Genomic DNA, 20,470 nt, shown 5'->3' on the forward strand with positions numbered 1-20,470 from the left:
AGTAGATATTTAAAAATCCCATTGTTGTTATGTAACCCTATGTCCTCTGAGTATTTCCCTGTGAAATGTTGACGTTGCAAAAAGCATTCCGTTCCCGCTTTTGCCACACTATTATCTCCTTACATCAGTACAATAGGATTTAGGTTGAAAATAGATTGAAAATTGCCAACGTTTCCCTTTAACAATATCATTTAAATACCTAGAGAATGCCCAAAGAAGCCAGCCAGAAGGTATTGGCTGGTTTACTTAATATTTTACTTATCAATTTTGACTGTGGGAGAGAAGAGAAGTGAGTTTAGGAGTAGCTTTGATAGGTAACTCCCTTCATGTCAGATTTTCGCCAGTATTCCACTCTAAATCTAAGTGAACGGAAGAAAAGGGGATATCTGAGGCCGATTGTTATATCCACACTGTGTTATCTGTGACTCACAGCCACACCAGCTCACAAAAAGCAGACCAGACAGAAAAAGAGGGAAAAACATTTCCCTCGACTGCCTAAAATGTTCAAGGAAGGAATGTACCCATACTAAAATGAATATATATATATATATATATATATATATATATATATATATATACACAGTATATACTCAGTATATATTTCTTTTCTGTTTTTGTATCTCCGTGGCATAGCCGGGGGCATCAGACAGCAAATTCATGTCAGTCAGGGCAGCAGGCAGTCATCCAACATATCTTTAACAGTGCTTGTGAATCAATAGAGTTTCCAAGTACCTCAGCATGCAAACGTACGGCACACTGCCACACAGTGCCTTGCTGCTCAACCAGGGCCATATGCTCTTCGTATTACACTACACATGCTGGTCATGTTTTATACTGCATTATGTGCATAGGCCTATATGTATCTTATCCACAGTTTGTCCCTGATTATTTACAACTGTAAAAGATCCCCTCCACTCAAAACCTTGTTATGGATAACTCATCTTGGAAGCATGTCTCTGACTATACCGTACAGACTGCTTTTCGTGCATAAATTGTCACAATGGACAACTTTTTTACATTCTTTTGCGAGAGAGGGAGAACGTCTCCATACTGTACTTCCCTGAACATCTGAGTTGGTGATGTACCCGTAAGAACAGTATTTGTGACAAAGAGTGACCCATTATGGTGGTCCATATGTAAATTACAGTTTGAGCAATGTGGTAACTTGAAACTTTTAGCACACACACATACACAGACGGCTGATTAGTTAGTGACATTCACAGCTAGTTTCTGTGTCAACTAAAGAAACTTAGCAAACCATGGCAGATTTTAGGATGGTGTGCAGAGCTAGGAGCTTCCTTCCACTATACCCAAGGACCGCATGCTAAATAGAAATGGTTAGAACTTATTTCTAAATATTGCATTTATATGCCTAGCACCACAGAGAATATCCTTGCTCTGATGAAGGCTCATAGCCGAAAAGCACAAGCTTTCGTTTATTGTTGTGTGCCAATTAAAACAAATTTAATACATTGTCCTCCATTGATTTTGAATTTTGGATGTGTTACATTTTTGGGATTTTTTCAATTCCTTCTTTTTATATGAATATCCTTGTTCGTAATGCACATTTTTGCAATGATAGCTCAGATGATAAAAATGTTGAACTTGTTACACATACAAAAAGGTCATGTTTGTTTTTATATTTATATCTTTACATCACTATGCAAATCATTGGAAATATGCATGTTGTGGGGCCTGCCATCTCACTGTAGCTAAGCACTGTCTTGGCAATACTCGGCAATGCAAGCTATTTACTTTCTACTTTTTCTAATCTAAAAATAGAACTTGTCTTTTATGATGTGGCGCTGAAAGGGCTAGCCGTATAGAACAGGGATTGTCTGTATCTCTATCCCCACAACAGTAGACCGTCCATGTCACTTATCATACAGCTCATAAAGTGAACCACACAACACAGCTGACGCTGCTACACCAATCACAGCCAAGCTTTCGTAGCACTGTCGCATTACAGTAAGTAGTAGTTTTCATTTAAATGTTTTAGATGTAAGCTATTCATATTTGACTGACTACATATGTAAAGCTTCCCTACATATTATGTAGAGTAGCTTTACGTTCCACTGTCGTACAAAGTCAGCATGTCTGGGTTTTGCAAGCGAAAAGGTGAGGTTGTAACAGCAGTCTGTGGTTGGTCCATGGTTGGTCAGGTCATGTCTGTCACACACATCTTTAATGTGTTAGGGGACACTTCTTAACCTTTTTAATAGTTGTGCCCCAGACCTTATATGTCTACGTATTCAGCTTCTACTGTGAGATTATAGTGTGTAGGGGAATCAAGCCACTTAGCCAGATGGCAATCATTAATTTAGCTGCTGTATCTGTCTGAAAGCCTTTTCAATTGCACAGGGAAGTCATGCCATTATTAGACTGTGTATTGTTCCATAAAGGCAGAACAAAGAGCTAGTCACAAGTTTCATCTTCATTTAGTTTCACTAGTACATCTTGACTTTCAGGTCAAGTATGCACTACAGATGGCAGTTACTGTAATTGACTTCATGATTGCGTGTTTGTGGTCGAGTTAAAACAGTATTTCATGGAGCAGCTGTATTTTAGTGAGAGGAGTGTGCAACTTGTATTAGTGAACATTTTGGAAACTAGATGGCCACTACGCAGCCTTCACATCTAGTCCTATTTGCGCTGATCAGAGCAATGGTCACTGAGTTATTGTCATTTGAAGTGTTAAACGCCGCTGTAACACTGCTGCAGTGACTCATATGTGTGCAATTTGGGGTTTTTGGTGTGACTATTCTCATGCCAGACCCCTGAACAGCGTGTGTGCCAAGTTTGGTTCGGATCGGAGCAACGATGCACCTTGACAACGTGTGGCCCCTGAGGGCCCCTGGCAGCAGTAAGCTGGGTTGTACAACATGACCCTTGGTGTGACTATTCTCATGCCAGACCCCTGAACAGTGTTTGTGCCAAATTTGGTGGTGATCGGAGCAACGGTGCCCCTCGATCACATGTGGCCCCTGGGGACCCCTGACACTGGGTTGTACAACATGGCCAGTACAAATGTGACAAATGTCATTGTTTGTTGCAGAAATATTCATTAATTCATTTACCAATCTTCACCAAATTACGTATAGGTCCACATGATCTCTGGAGTCATGTAACAATGAGCGTCAAACAGCTTTTTGATATCCCATACCGTTTGCCTGTAATTGGCTTAAACATTTTGTGGGTGAGGACTATTTTGTACAAAAAACTCATCATGAACGCTACATCCAATCAACCCCAAATTATAATCGCATGACCACAAATGCGAAGGGTTGAACTGGATGTCATAGAAACGCAACTACCCCCCGCAGCTTCCTGTGGGAGAAGGTTTCCATTTACTAGATGTACGCGTGAAGGTAGCTAGAGCTTTGTGACTCAAAGGCGAATAAAGAGGAAATAAGTGCAAATAAAAGTTTAATTAAAAGAAAGAAATGGAGTGGGCTCGCTATTACTGCATCCTTGAACTAGCCTGTGTGGTGCTGCATACTAATACAAACAAATCCATTTCCTTATTTAATTCAGGAGCAATTAAAATTGTCTGCACTAGATTAAGGTTTTAGAAACTTTTGTGTTTGGTTCCAAAACATTGCTGTGGCCTTCTCTCCAAAACTCAACAAACATGCACTGCTTATTTTGGTTGACATGGCCAGCTATTGTTAACCACATACCCTTGCATCCCTATTCTGGGCATGTTGTAAACATCCAGTGAAAATAGGAGCTTGTAGAGGCTATTTTCGGCAAAGAGTGTAGGTGGAAAAAAGGAGGGGATCAAGTACAGACTGCTAGGGGACCCCGGTCAACGAAATATATAGGGTTTAAGTAGTTAAAACTTCCGATAATGAAGGGCTACATTTGAAAGCTTTATTTTTAGTACTTCAGATACCTCTACCATGGAAGTTAGATCATGATGTATGACCTGCAAATGCCACATGCCCTCCTGAAATTTCTCAGGAGGGAAGCTAGTACAGTATCTATCCAATTCTGCTGCGAGGTGGCCAATTCTCCGTAACGTTATGGTACAGTTGACTGCATCCTGCAGCAACCATAGAACGGCTCAGTGGAGGGTAGATAAAGAAATGAGAGTGAGAGAGAATGAAGAGCAAGAAAGAACCGCGGAGAAATAGGCCGCAAAGACTAATGGGGTGAGTGAAAGATGGATAAAGGTAGTGAGAGGAGAGTTTCCAGGAGAAAGACTTCAGAAGGAAAGAACTGCGATAGAGAAAAAAGATAGCATAGAGGTGGATAGGAAATGCGAGCACAGGAGATCTGAGTGCACTTGGCACAGTTCATCTTCCCCATCCCAACCCCTTCTCAGCGACATGCTGTGTCTGGACAATGATCTATCTCTGGACCCTAACTCATGGTCAGCCCCCCTCTGTGGCCGGGACAGTGTTTTGCAGGACATTCACCGGAGCTAGCATAATATTGCAACGTGATGACAGCCCCAGTCCCAACCCTAACCCCTGCTTCATAGTGGCAGTGATGGCCCCTGTAGCTCTAAGCTGACCTTTGAAATCTCAGGGGTCCCGTCCGCTGTGAGCTTCAACTGAAAGCTGGTGGTTCGGCGTGGCCGGCCTGCAGGGTAGTGTGCTTTATCTCAACTGCAACCCACAGTGACAGCTTGGGGGGATTTTGCATTTGGAGCTTTAGCTTGACACGGACAAATGACAACTAACTGTACTGTGCTCAGATGTGCAGTACCGCACATGACCGTCCATTTGTGTTGAGGTTTTGAATCGTCACAAATGTGACAGACAGACAGACAGACAGACAGATACATAGATGACTAATCTCCTAACAATCAGCATATATTTACACAAAAATAGCTGCATAATAATCAATACAAATTCAAAGTAAAACAAATAATAATCCAATACCTACGACTGTGGCTGACCTTTTGCACAGCAGTGCTTTACTTGGGTGCTGTTTAGACCACAAATATTTAAACTTACTGCACAAACGCTGTACTGCAAAATGACAGGCTTGAGCTGTCTTGCATTGCTTTCATATCTTCAGTGTCATTTTAGATTAACAACAGCAACATCAGAGCAGCCAACTTTTGCCTACAGGCTTCACATTATGTTCACTCATTATAAAAACATAAGTGTATTCAATGGCCACTGCAATATAATCATATTTCAAATACAGGAAAGTGTCATTTGCATACTGTACTCATAGATAATGCTGTCAGTGATCCATGATCTTCCACTTTGGCCAGATGTGTCTCCTCCCCATCGTTTAAATGCCAGCACTTTTGCACTCTTGCTAATTGTCTGGTAAAAGGTCAATGGGCATTTGAAAATGAGACACATGGTGGGTGTTCATTAAATGTGCTGAGAGCTGCTAGTGTTCAATAGACTAGTCATAGGTCCACTCAACTCCTCTCTCCTCAGGTCATAGTTTTAGAAGTACATTAAAAGCCCTATAGACTTTGTTGTATGATGAATAGCAAAAAGAGATGGCTCAACATAACAATCTCACAATGCATTGTGATGCCACATATGTTGTGAGCTTTTAGATTGGCTATTTTCTACTTTTTTGAACTGTTTGAAAATTCAGATTTTCATTTTCTATTTTAGGAGAATGTATGGGAATGTCTGATTTTCAATTTGTCATTATTTTACACTTTGGCTATTCAAAAATAGCATGTATACAAGCTCACTACGAGCTTTTAGTCCTGCTATTTTTGAAAAATCTTTTTCAGAATACTGTTGGGATTTAGGAGACATGTAGAATCGGCTTCAGGTCTTAATGGGTTAATATCTTCACTCACAATAGCATGCCCAAAATACGGACACCAGGTTGAAAGTGGTTTTAATGCTATGTTGTCACAGGAGAATCATGACTAAATGCTACAGCTGTTGTTGCTATTGTTATTCCAGGCATTGTCTCTGAGAACAGCATAGAGATCAATGTGGTCTCTTTGTGGGACTGAAGGACGACCGTCTTCTTTTACCCCCTAGAGACAACCGTGGCTATTGTCCAAGCTGCTTTTATGAACCACCACGAGAAGAGAGAAGAAAAGCCTGTCCCAAATGAATGAACCGAGTTGCCAATTGACTGCTAATTACCACAATATGCTCTAATTTGATACTATACAACAAAAATCTATTTTCCTAAGTGGCCCTGGATAAAGGAAACACATTAAAATGAGTATCCCCATGGCCAAGAGCCTTCATCCCTCGCGCATTTCCTTATAATCGTACAGTTGTTGCTCTTTGTTTTCGTCTTTCTTCTGTCCTGTATTACTTCAACTCCAACATGTGGAGAAGAGAGAGTGATTGCAATTCAATCTTACTAATGGCAACCACAATTCCCTCAATGTGACCTCTCCTAATTCACTTGTAGATACTGATGATGTTCTCTGGCACACGATTAAGGGACAATTGGGGTGGTCACCTTGTGAGAGAAACTATTGCATATCAATTTGTATTCAGTTTGTCATTGGCGTCCATGTCTATATACATGTACAGTACGCATACAAACACGCAATCTGCACATAAACGCTCATGCAAACACACATCAGCACACATAGTCCTTATTTGGTATATACAGAAGTACAGAGACACACACGTGTGCGCTCGCACACCCACGCACGCAAGTATACACACATTCACTTCCTTCCTGGCTGTTGAGGGTTTACTGTGATTGCATATCATATTGAAATCGCAGGTGTCAGCTGTTGTGGTTTGATGCTGAGTGTAGTAACAAACTCATCAGTTTGTCAACCACCGCTTGTCACGTGCGTGAGCTTGACAGAGAGAGAGTGGTGACCCATGACTTCTGCTTCATACCGTACTTCTTGATATTAATGGGTGTTTGTCAAAAGACAGCCCTAGTAATCAAAAATAAGAACAAAGGAACACCATCTGGCATACCTGAGTCACTACAAATAATTCCCTGGAGATAGATTGAACTGCATGGTTAAACGGAAATAAGTGAATTGATCTGAAACGATACAGTACATCCCACCCATTCAATACACAGTAAAAAACACTCAAAGTGATTGAAAAGGTTTGGCCCACATGTTATAGACACTGGAGGTCAAGCTCAACTAATAACCATAGTTGCCTTGAGGTGAAAGGGTTGATATGTTAATATGCGTATGGTTTTCATGAGAGAATGAATGTTGTAGTCGTGTGAATGAAGAGACAGTGTATCATTATGAATGTATTTGAGAGGCGTAGCCCTAAAAGCACTCTAAGGACGCCTGTGTGAAGTGCCATCTCTTTGAAGAGTGCCATGATTGTCACACGCATCAGTCTGGTGACAAACACCCCTAATTGAAGGCAAACATTATGGCTGCTTTAAAGAGAATGGATTTTCAACAGTAGAACACTATATAAAGCTACCCACTTTGGCATAATATGAAAGAAAACACCTTTCAAGTCAAAAGCTGATCTGAAAACCATTTCCATTCTCTCAGAGTTATTATCAAACCACAAGATAAATGATTCTTCTTGGGCCTGTCATATATCAATTCGCTGACAAAACATTAGACTTCAAAGTAACCAAATACACTGGATGCATGACAATAAAGCTTTTATAAAACCTATAGACTCCTTTTAGTAAGTGGCAGGGGGAACTTGAAAGTATGTCTTTGACAGACCACGTAATTCTCTGAATCCAGAAGAACAATAATGATCCCTTTGGGGAGGGTTGGAAAGACAGAGTTGAAAATAGTCTGAAGCGAGCTGCTTAAACTGTTTTTTAATATCCTCGGTAAACTCGAATAAATCAAATAAATTATCACTATTCATTTGACCACTGTTCGCTGGCTTTCATCATTCTTTCTCCCAAAAGGCAATAATTCACACAAACCATCATTGTTGTCTATTTTGAAAACAAACATAACTGCTAATACACAAATATTAACATTGGCTTAGTTTTTTTCAGTTGCACATGCACAATTGTGGGTTCATGAGAATCATTTACTTCCCTCGCTGCAGGATTCAAGTTTGAATAGGGATTTGAAAGGCACTGCATTACAGATGTAGCATGAATTCTGTATTAATAGTCTCCTCCATTTGAACATATATTATGCATACAGTAAAAACCTACATGATGTCTGCTAGCTTCTACTCATCACAAGCACTTTGAAGAGTTTGCACAGTGCATGCTATTGTTCTGCTCTATTGAAAGACAGGGCTCGTTGAGAGTTAGACCATGTATTGCTGAAATAAGAGCAGACGTGGAAGCGAATCTTACCCAAAGCCCCAGAGGAGAATCAGAAGCAAATTTCCTCCCAACCCTCGCACTTAATTCAAAAAACAAATTGATATTCAATTCACGGGATGGTGCAAACCATAGCCCAACTCCCCTTAACAGGATTCCTTGATGTATGGACAGAAAATGTTCTTTTCATTTTAGGATTGGACTGGGGCTAAAATTAAGGATTGACCCCTGATGCTGACCTCCTGCAACCCTTGTTGTATAGAGGCCCTGTGGTGCAGGGCTGTCAGTGTACTGGGTTTGTTTACCTTGCAGATGAAGCTTGCTCTCGGGGCTCTGCAGGAGGATAGAACTAACCGAGTCCAGATTGTCATAGCTACTGCATCCCAGTGGGCCCGTCCGTGTTTCTGTCACCTGCAAAAGAATTAGCACGCAGATGAGATAAGCAGTCACAGAGAATATGTGTGTGCGTGTGCATGATATGTGTGCATCAGGTTCTGCATTCCTGTATGACACTGTGGTTACTGTGGCTGTATTGGGAAGTATAAAGGAAAGCTAAACATATACTGTAGTTTTCTTCATATCACCAACAATTCATTTCACAGCGTGTACCTGTATGAGAGAGTGACCCTTTTGAATCTTTGAATCCATAAAGTATAATATTTTACTGTTCTCTCTCTGTATGATGATGTACAAACACTGCAAAAGATGATTTGCATTGGCCTTAACAAGGTCTTTTCCCAAGGAATCACTCCACTAATCAAGCATGAGAAACATTATAGTTCATAATAAGATGGTGAATTATATATGATGATGTAGGGCTGGCTATGCATAATTGGACAGTTATTAGTCTGTCTGCCTGTCTGATCGACTCAGACTTTCATATGCACTATGCACACACAAGTTAGCACACACGTTTAGCACCATATGGCAGAGAGCCCAAGAGTCATGTGTTAAACTTGCTGAGACAGATTCTCGCAAAAGAACAATAATGTCCAATAATCACAGCAACAGAGCACTACAGGGATGACAGCTTTCTGTAGGCCAACCAGGAACTTACTCCCACCATGAGGTCCCACAGATTTCCAATAGATCTTTTTTTGCAGTGAGTTTTGGATTTGGAATTTAGAAAATTAGCTTTGTGGCAAACAAAGGCTTATAATATGAACATGTTTGTTTCAACAAGATAATTATCACAAATCAACACACTTTTTTTTTTACCACAAAGGCAATTTATACAATTAGTTTAAAAAGCACATAATTCCTTCAACATTCATGGTTGGGATATTAACGAGTGTAAAGTGGCAGAACAAAATATGAAACTCTCTTAAACGTATACCTTATTTTCTGCATACTTCAAAAACCCTATATGGTAAAAAAAAACGTTAAATATGGCAATAAATCCCATTACGAACTCACTTCTGTGCTTTAGGACTACGCTCTACTGCAAATGAGAGGTGTAACTGAGTCAAAGCTTCACACAGCCTTTCCATACCGCACTTACAAGTCTCCTCTTTTATTTAGCCAACAATAGTGTGTCCCGCTTTACCGCTCGCTTCTGGAGCTCGGGTTCATTTAAGCGACCTTTAAAGGCTTTATTTCCTTTTAAAATAAGTGAAACATTAATAGGCACTGTTCTTCAAAGAGCCGTTGGTCCCTATCATAAACAATAAGGGCATGCTGTAAAGTTGCTGCAGTGGTCCCCGTTTTCCCATGGCATACTCCAGTCAAAAGAGATAATTGGACTATTCAAATGTGGAGAAGCTGCTCTTAAATTTACCACCTCTCACACTTTTAAAGAAAAGAACGGGCTGACATGAACCCTCTTTTTGTTGCCTTTGCTCATTAAGAGCTACCTGGCAGTGCTCAACAGTACTTCCACATGATTCCAAGAAGCCAGATTAGATGCTATACTCAGCAAAGGAGATTAACAGAGCGAAAGAAGAATATTGGCAAGAACCTTAAGCACATTTACTTCAGGGTGTCTTAGACAAGTATTATCTTGATGCTCCAGGGACAACGTGCCTTTGTGTCATCAACATATTTTTCAGTTGAAAATATGTAGTATGTTTTTGTCATGTGTCATGTCGCACGGCACTTTGTCACTGAAGCATAAATCAGGCTTTTAAGTCTTCTGAAGAATGGATGTGGATGGATGCTTGCACAGAAGAAAATCCTTTCATTATGTACCGTATTTTCCTCTGTAATAATGATGGAGCAGCCTCTCTTGGAGGAAAACAAACAGTTGTCACGGAAGCTTTCATTTCTGTCTGCCTAGACCCAAGTGCAGCATAAAAAAACCTACCGTGACTTCAAATAGTAAACCTATTAACTAAATATTCCAGACATAAACTTAATTTAGAGGCCTAATGTTGGCTATAGTCAGATACAGTAATATATCTGTTTGTAATTCAGACAACTAATGTAAAGTGTACAGAAGTTCGGAGTCCATCTATTGACATTACGAATATGCCGTTAAAACAATCGCTTTCCGTTAATCTCCACAACAAATAGCTAATTTTGGGATCTGATTCTCCGCCTTCTGAAAATAAGGCTTCGCCGAGATGGAGAACATCCATGATCACACCAGGAGTTACAGCCCAAACACAGTCTGACAAAAATATACAAGTGATGGACAAACAAGATCTGTCAATATGTCTCCAAGATGCTCACCGCCAGAAACCTTAGGAGGCAGTGCCTTCTGCTAGAACAGTATCTGTCCGTCTGTGCGTGTGTGTGCGTGTGGCGCGTGCGCGTGCGCGTGCGCGTGTGTGTGAGATTGACAATGTGACACCATTTTCCTGTCTTTAATGTTGATGCCATGCCAGATGGTGTGCTGACAAGCAGGAAATTAGACAGATGCATATCTTACCCTTGGCATCAGGCCGCCGGGATAAAATACAAAATCAGACAGAGGCAGACAGGAACAAACTATAGTTATGAAATGTTTGTGTTCAGTATTTTTTTTTCCCCCTGTGTAATAATAAAATTGTGTCCCCTTGAGTTGCTGGGGCGTTTGCCAAGTACACAGGAATTTGCCCTCTGCATTTACCCATCCTAAATATTAGTAGACGCTTATGCTATTAATACAGCACCCAGGGAGCAGTTAGGACTTTCAACCTGGTATCCATATTTTGAGAATGTCATGGAGGTGAAAACACATCCCATTTAAATTGTTTAAATTTTTTTTTATTTCAAAGCAGTGGGTATAGGTTTGTAATTGGAAGTTTTCTCTACTGCTCAATCCCATATATTGGATTTAGATTACTCCAGTCGATCAGTAGTCTGAGATTTGATCGCCTGTACATGAGACTAGGGCGTAAGTGGTTAAGTGTCTTGCTCAGGGACACTTTGACACATAAACTGAGCGACGAGGGTCGATCCGGAGACCATTTGACTCCCAGACGGCCTTGACTAATTCATATTTTAAGAAACATGACAGTACCATGATGTAATATAAAATAAAATAATAATAATCAAAGCCACGCAAGAATGATATAATCACTTCGACAGCATGATGCAAATATGTGCAACACGTTGTCATCCTAACTTTTGAACTGAATCCCCCCCCCACACCAAAAAATGTGAGGAGTTTTATGCCATATGTTCTGTGTGTCTGAACGTTGTTTGTGACAGATGCCAGACGCCGCTGTAGCTTTCAGCCGGCCAGGACAAAAGCATCCCAACCTGTATCTGCAGTGTTTGAGTGCTGCCAAAACAAGGTCTTTGAAATGCTCTTCGTGGCCTTGCATAAAGTGCATGTGCAGATTGATTACAGTGCAGGCCTTGCCTATCACACGCTGCCATCTTGATAGCTGCTGACAGCGCTCTTTTCCCTCCCTTTTTGTTGTTTCTTTTTCTTTTTTTCCCCCCCGAATGAATTACTTCCTTCAAAAGGTCATGTTGCATGATGCATGGTAACCTGGCAAAGTGAATATCTGTCCGTTGTCGCCTCTGGACAACCATCTAGGTGCCAAAACAGAAACATGAGCTCCCTCAAGCCTCAACCTGATGAGTAGTCATAGTATTGGGGGTAATGCATTACTTATATGTAGTTAATAATACAGTATTACAGTTACAACTGTATGTCAAGTAATGCATTACCTTCAGAACATGTGTCTGTCTGTCGATCGTACATAGTACGCCATTACATGTGTGTATTCATGTACAATATGCGTTTTGTAACAGGCAGTGTATATCATGTTGAAATTCTTCTCTAAGAATTATTATCCATACTGACAAAGAGACGCACTCATCTTTAAGGATTAGTGACTGACCCTTGTAATCTCGATGACCTCCCATAAAAAAGCAGCATGCATTCCTAATCGTGCTCTCTCTCTCTCTCTCTCTCTCTTTCCTCAAGTGTTGTGTGGTGGATTATGAAAATGCAGTGGAACGTAATAAAAATACAAGGAGCAATCAATGGGCTGAAATGGGCCAAGGGGGACTTAGGGGGGATTTGGATTATTAAACAGAACACAATGCTTGAATCCCAATGGGCTCATATACGATATTGTCACCCACAGCCAGTAACTACGGTGCTGTAACACATACTCTGCCTGTCACCTGTCATCAAGAAAAGTATCTATCCAATCAGAAATGACCCACGGGATGAGATTTTCAGTTTCTGTGTTTCTGTGTTGTAAAATTATCAGGCACACGTTGTCCAGACAGAGGGAGGCCAAAATGTTGTCTTCTTTGTACAAACTCTCTGTGACATACAGCACTGGTCCGAGGACCGGGTCCTTGAGGGATTCCATGGGGTCCCCAGCAATAATAGCATATATTATAAACTATTTAGTGAATTTATTTATTTTTAAATGTTGAATAATTTAGAAAACAAAATAACCACAAAACATTTTCCTGGCACAATTTTTTTTTTCAGATGGGGGTTCGTGGCCAAATACATAACATAAGTTAAGATAAGGTCCTTGACATGAAAATGTTTGAGAACCACTGACCTACAGCACTGGTTTTCAACATGCGGTCTGGGACCCCCAAGGGGTACACAGTCCAGTAAACACTAAGGGTGGGCTTTCTGGTGACAGTGGAGTGGATGCAGTTCTAGTATATTGTACTATAGCAGTTGCTTCAGTTAAGGAGGGGCTTCACATGTCTGGGGACATGCTGGGTCCCCCAGGGGCTAAAATGATTGATAGTTAGGGATCAAATTGACCCTTGCAGCTCTGTAAGTTCAGGAGTGGACAAATGGAGCCATTTGTACACTCTTATGCTGTGTTCACGCTGGCAGATACAAAGCTAAAAGCTACCATTCATTTTCAAAGCCAGTGACATGAAGATTCAAAGCTACACCAGGATCACTTAGAAAATTGGCACCGGGTGAAAAAAAAAGTAACAAAATCGTGGGATAAAAAAATGAAAAAAGAAAAAAAAAGCTACACTCGATGTTTGCAGCAAAATCTACAAAGCTACAATCCCAAGTTGAACTGGATTCGACTGCAGATACAAAGCACACAAAATGACAAAAGCTACAAAAGTCTTGTTTAACCATTTCCACTCGCCCTCGCTTTACATGAGAGTGTTCACGTTCATGTATTGAATGTTCTTTAATGAGCATTGTCCCGTCCAAATAAACAAATCAAGTACATTAAAGTAGACTAAGGGTCCTTGAATTTAAAAATGTTAAGAATAATTGTCTTACACACACACTGTGATGTGTATGAAATGCAACTTTATTGTAACATATTTTAGTGTAGTGGTGGTGTGCAAATGTGGAGCACAGGTACGGTAATGATTACACTGTTTCTTTAGTTTCACATAAATGTGTCTCTAAGGAGCACATACAGTACCAGCTTCTCTCTCTTAGCCACTTAAACCCTCTATATACTTCGTTGACTGGGGTCTCCCGGGGGTCTGTGCTTGGCCCCCGCCTTTTTTTCTCTCGACACCATCTCTTTGCACAAAATAGGCGGTCGGCAACCCCACACAACGTGTCGCGTTGCGACGAGTTATGAACTTGTAGATCTGCTATTTTCGCAGAATGTTCACCTATTATATGACATGCTGAGATGGGACGGTAGGGTACATATGGTTAAATAATTATTTGAATAATCAAAAGTACTACAGTAAGTGTAACTCATACTCCTAGTCTTTAGAAAACCGATACTAATACTGTGACCGGCTGCACCATTTTCAGACCGATATCACTGAAGCTTGAATAGAAAAATAAATGTTTCATGTTAAAGGCTCTTTTTTTTACTTTTCGAGATGAGTCCAATTTTGCTGTCATTTTTCGAGAGTCTGGGATGCATTTTTTTGCTTTGCAATTGCAGGACAAATGTATGTCTTAAGTTTATACTAGAAATGATTGCTTGACCAAAAGCTGAGAACAATTTAAAAGATAATATGTTTTTCAGCACAGCAGTCATGCATCCATTTGATGCTCAGGGTATATTTTTTCCTCTTTAATCTTGTGGTTTGTATTTGTTGGCAGTTTGCGGTTTCCTCTGAGAAGGAAATATTATGTCACGTGTGTACATGTCAGACGGTTTACTTTGGATAGGCAGTGTGAGCTGCTCACATGTGATGTCTTTACCAGTACAAACGTTGGGGCTGTTTGTTTTTTGTTTTAGTTTTTCCCCTCCAAGTACAGTTTCACAGTTTGAGATGTGTCTTAATATTTGACATAATGAGGGTATCATTAGAAAGCTACGGCTATTTGACAACACACATACATTTTTATAATCCCATAAAGTTGAAAGTTACATTGAAATTGTAGTATGCTTGTCTTGACACACACTACCTTTAGACAGACAGACATATTATTACATATCACTACATATTATGTCCATTGAAGGACATTTGGACCCTTAGATGGCCTTGTTTCCTTTCTCTCTCCCTATAAACACCAGGCCATTGACCCACAAATCCTGTGTTGGTTTGAAATAACACTTTCAATTCTCTGGACCGGTCTAATCCACCCACCAAGACAAGGCAATCTCCCTTTTTAGGGGTTTTATTGCTCTTATCTGATTAACCACCTGGAGTACTAAGCCAACAGCAAATTGGAAGGCCTTGATGTCCAACATCGCATTTCTTTGACAGACACTTTTGCTTTGGTCTCAGGAAATTGGAATACATTTGAATGAATATGTATGTATTATGTGTATGTTGTAATCATATTTAATGCATTTCATCATATCATTGAACTCACAGTGTTTCTAAAGGCAGCTAAAGGCAGCTTAAGGTAACAAACTACAAAATGATGCATCATTGGATCAAGCCCAATACAGCTGGCAGTGACCCAACTCTTCTACTATCTTCGTCTGTGACCAGACATGCGTAACCTCCTCTCCTGAAGCAAGGACTCCCTGCTATGTTACCTTAGTAGCATGCTATGATTCTACAATCTATTAGAATTGCATCCACTACCCTCGGCAATAAATCACCATCACTGTGGTTGAGTCCTACAAATGTCTTTGCCGCAGGATCTACACTGTGTTCCCATCTGACACACTGAACCAAGGCTCACGGAAACCACCGAAAGCCCTACCCTCATGGCAACTTGGACTTCAACACACAGAGAAGACACCAGCCTGCAGAATCGTCTGTCGGTTCAGCACGCGCACGTCTAGCTGATATCCAAATATGTTCTAGTTTTAATCTATATGTGAACAGAACATTGAGCTAGCTCTTGTGAAGTTGTGAACTCGCACAACACTGCTCACAAGTGCGATCAGTAAAAAAAAAAAAAAATAACTTGTTAAAACAAGTCCCAGGGCCATTCTGTTGCTTTGTCCAATGTAAATTTCTCATTTTGTACTCTAATTCATACTGCAATTCTTGGAACATCTTTATGAGGCAACGGTGAATGATTTTTCAATCCCCATCCCAGCGCATGTGCATTACAGTGTGGAGGTTCATAAAGTTGTTCCCCGGGAAAAATTACAATGCCCGTGTTCATCTCAGTGATGAATTATGCTGACCAAAACAACAGTACAGCTCTGGGACACACAATAGAGTTTTATGACTTACAAATATGAGATATATTTTTCTTCTGGCAAGACGGACCACGTCTTGTAAGTATAGAGGAAATGTACTTTGCAGTTTTGTACTTTTCATATAAACTGTGTTGATGATTTAAATAAAATAAATGAATGAAAAATCTGGAAAAAGTTTACTGACATTGCTAACTGTTCCTAAGTCAAAAATGTATTTATAATATTTATATTACTTTATACATTTGAAATAAGAACATGAGAAACCTATGGCTCTCTTCTCATATAAATAAGGCCGTGTATCCACTGAAAACCCAAAGTCTGTAGAGCCATTGATAGGTCCTGCACTTCAGGCAAAGTTGAAATATCAACTTGAGAACAAGTCGGTGCTGGATGCTAAAACAAGGTCAGATCCCTGTTTTGGGTCATGAGCTCTTTCACAGGAAATGTATAACAAAACAACTAATATACCCTTTTTTTAACAGGTCTTCAGTGGATTCATGGCCTAAAAGTTAGAGAGAGTGGGAAGGATCACAGCTATAATTCATAATGTCAAATGTGCATTGACTGACCGCATTGTTTTGTTCTTAAAATTGATGAAGAATGATGAAGTAAATAAAACAGTGTAATATAAACAGCCTCAGTAAGGTGTGTATTTTATCAATTTACATTTTGTCATTTATCATTTGTTCTATAACATATTACTATTCGACCTGTCGATTGTGGATGATATAATATTAGATGACTGATTTATATGCATGTAGTAATGACTTAATTGTAATGCCTACCTGTAGCCATCTGTTTTACAACCTGCCAGAGGCCTGTCATTTCTTCTCCACCTACACTTGCCCAAAATAAATACACAAGTAACAAGCTTCAAAAAGATTGTAAATCTTTGAGAGTCTTTGCCCATATATGGAGATGCCTGACGCCACCATACTGACATCATAAAGTATAGTACTCTGATACTTTGATGAAAATAGCCAATCTACAAGCTCACATGGCTATTTTCGATTAGCCCAAGTATAAACTAGGGCTCTACTAAGTAACTTGTAACTAAGATGCTCAAATACTTGTAGTGGAGTAAAATACTTGCCTTAGATGTAGTGGAATAGAAGTAAAAAGTATTTAAAAATGGACACACTCGAGTTAAGTAAAACTACATCAAAATTATACTTAAGTACAGACTATTTATCGGCTATTTAAGGACTTTTACTTGTAACAGAGTATTTCTACATTGTGGTAATGCTACTTTTACTTGAGTTAAAGAAAAAGAAAAGATCGGAGTACTTTTTCCAACACTGTTACTATCAATAGCTAAAGACTGGGCAGGGAGGCTGTGTCAGTTTTGTAATCTATGTTTTGTTTATTTCTCTAGTGGTGCAAACATTTGGCAGGATGTTGGTTTTCACGTCTCCTAGCAACAACAGAATGTTGAAACTATCTATAAGGGGGCTTGTGAGAGAAGGAACTCGAGGGACGGAGAGAACGATGCTTCTTTTAAGCTCCGTCGTGCGTCAGTGTCGCATACCAAAAATAGGCGATCCACAAGCTCACAACACGACGCATCCGCGGCGCGTTGAGAGCTTGTAGATCGGCTATTTCTGGCACCGACACCGACGTACGCCGAAGTACAAATCGGGCTTAAGGAGGGCAAAGGGGACAGGGAGGAACGCTATAGGATGATGGAGTGTCTTCATCAAGGGACCGCCTCTGCTAAGCCGTCCTAATCTGCCCATCACCTGCCATTCTCTTAATAACTTGCTATTTCTGGCTACATGGAAATTAAGGGACATGTTCCCAAGTAACTCTCCCATGCCTGGGAATATCTCAGAGGACGTTTGCTATGCCCTCATCTCTATTGTTACAGTATTACTACAGTATAAACCATATGACTGCAACTGCATCTGAAGTCACAGTCACGGGATGATAGAAACGATCCCTTGAACGCTTGAGGAATTACAATGACATAGATGCCTGCTACAGTAGTTCACCTTTCCCTGTTGAAGTTTTACACACACGTATGTCATTGGATGACATTTCCAAAATAATGTGTGTTATAATGTAACTTAGTAATGCCTTTGTAATGGTGAGAGAAAAAAAACATCGGCTTTGGGATATCCCTAAATACAATAGTCAGTACCTCTGTCAAGTGAATAACTCAATCACCACTTCTTTGCAAAATCAGCTTGGCTGCTTGTGGGGGATGAACATGACTTTAATTAGAGGCAGTTTGGCCAAGAGTTGGTTGGTGCAGTTCAAATGTGGGTCAATCATTATGCCTTAGAACAGCGGTTCTCAAAGTGGGGTCTGGAGCTGGGGCTATTTGAAAATACATAATACAGTATCTATTTGGAAATATCTACAAGGTCACAATGCATCACAGTGTGACGCTTTGTTGTACAACTGCTATTTAAAAAAATATTCTCTTGGGGGTAAAATAGGCTACATTTATTTGTGGGAGTCCTTGACAAGAAAATGTTTGAGAACCAGTAAAATTACTATAAAATGTGTTAATATGTTATTTTATTAGTCCATTCACTCCAAGCCCATACTATTGTAACATGTTGCCCTATTGTACTCTGATACACTGTACTTTGATGAAAATTGGCGATCTACAAGCTCACTATAAGTGTTGCATTGTGACGTGCTTGTAGATCGGCTATTTTCAATTACCCAAGTATAAACTGGGGCTTAAGTGTTTTTTGTAGTAATAATCTAAATCTACAAAGTTACATGTTGTAGATTTAGTAATGCCTTTGTAACTAAGCTACATGTACATGTTGTATTGATTTAAGTAGCCTGAGGGTAAGGAAGGTGTTTACACCCTCCAGAAAATTTTGATTATGCGATCGTAGAATTTACCTCATAATCAGCAAAATGGCACATAATTATGCGGGGGTAACGTTTTTTCAAAAAGGCTGCATCGCATCGCATAATATGCGCATCGCATCGCATAATATGCGCTTCGCATATTTCCGCATATTTCGCAACTTTTCACATTTCGCATTTTTCGCAACTTTTCGCATATCGCATATTTCCACATATTTCGCAACTTTTCACATATTTCGCATTTTTCGCAACTTTTCGCATATCGCATATTTCCGCATATTTCGCAACTTTTCACATTTCGCATTTTTCGCATATCGCATATTTCCACATATTTCGCAACTTTTCGCATATTTCGCATATTGCCACATATTTCACAACTTTCCGCATATTTCACAACTTCCTGCAATTTCACCGCATAAAATTGCAAAAAAACTCGCATATTTCATCGCAAAATCAAGGATTTTAGCCCGCATAATCAAGGATTTTTGCCCGCGTTTTTCTGGAGGGTCTAGGTGTTACTCCTTTTGTTAAGGTTATAAAGGGTGGTCCCGAAACATCTGTAAACAGGTCCGGTCATTGAAGGTGTGGTGTTGAAAGGTGGAATACTGCTTAACCAATTGTACCCCAGCATGCATATTCTGGGGGTAACATTAGCCAACACTAGCATATCTACAAACTCAGAATGTGCCACAACCAGCTATTTTTGGCAAAGACATTTGGTGTAGAGCGGTCCAAGTACAGTTGCGACTCAGGTCCGCTTCTACTAAGTCTTACAAGACAAGTTTTTTAGGGGGCTGGAGAAGGAGGGGGTGGAGAAGGAGGACAGAGAGGAGCACAGGGCTCTCGCCTGACTAGGGGTTTGGATGTGCCTGAGGGCTTGGGGGACAGCAGAGAAGAGAAAGCATGTTCTTTTTCTTCTTGCTGTTGGATTTCACAATAGACTTCGTTCATATGGCTTCACCTTGAAATGGAAATATACAACTGCCATATAGAATTTCCTCAACTCTCACACAGGCCTAACAAATGACTTGGCTCTGAAATGCAGGATGAGATAGAGTACTGTAGCTGTGACTGTCACACTGACACCACCCACGCTGCAGCACGATCAGGAAATCTGCATATTGAGTCCCGCTGTAAATCAGCCCAGTGACTATGGGGAGGTGACCTTGTGAACGATGCGGTAAGCACACTCAACAATAGCAGCGTGCGCATACACATGCATGCTCGCACGAGCAATGCGCACGTCCACACACATGCACGCCATGCGTCTTTACACACAGTCTGCACACACTTTACAGTCAAGAACCACTTAGTCATACATATTATGCATACACGTACTGTACAGTTATGCTATGCACGCACACACACACACACACACACACATACACACACACACACACACACACACACACACACACACACACAGCTCTTACCCTCCTCCCCCCTTGCATAATCAAACCCTACCTTTGCGACACAATAACATCCACTGGGAAAAC

General features: G+C 40.3%; 1 protein-coding gene across 1 annotated transcript in view; it reads right to left on the reverse strand.

Annotated features, from left to right (window-relative positions):
• brinp1 (bone morphogenetic protein/retinoic acid inducible neural-specific 1) overlaps positions 1–20,470 on the reverse strand; it is a 140,005-nt gene that overhangs the window by 22,294 nt on the left and 97,241 nt on the right. Inside the window, exon 5 of the mRNA XM_080419286.1 lies at positions 8,493–8,598. Within this exon, the coding sequence (XP_080275412.1) occupies positions 8,493–8,598 (106 nt within the window). The remainder of the gene's footprint in view (positions 1–8,492; positions 8,599–20,470) is intronic.

The sequence above is a fragment of the Gymnoscopelus braueri genome, assembly GCF_963280865.1.
Source record: "Gymnoscopelus braueri genome assembly, chromosome: 22".
Lineage (NCBI taxonomy): Eukaryota > Metazoa > Chordata > Actinopteri > Myctophiformes > Myctophidae > Gymnoscopelus > Gymnoscopelus braueri.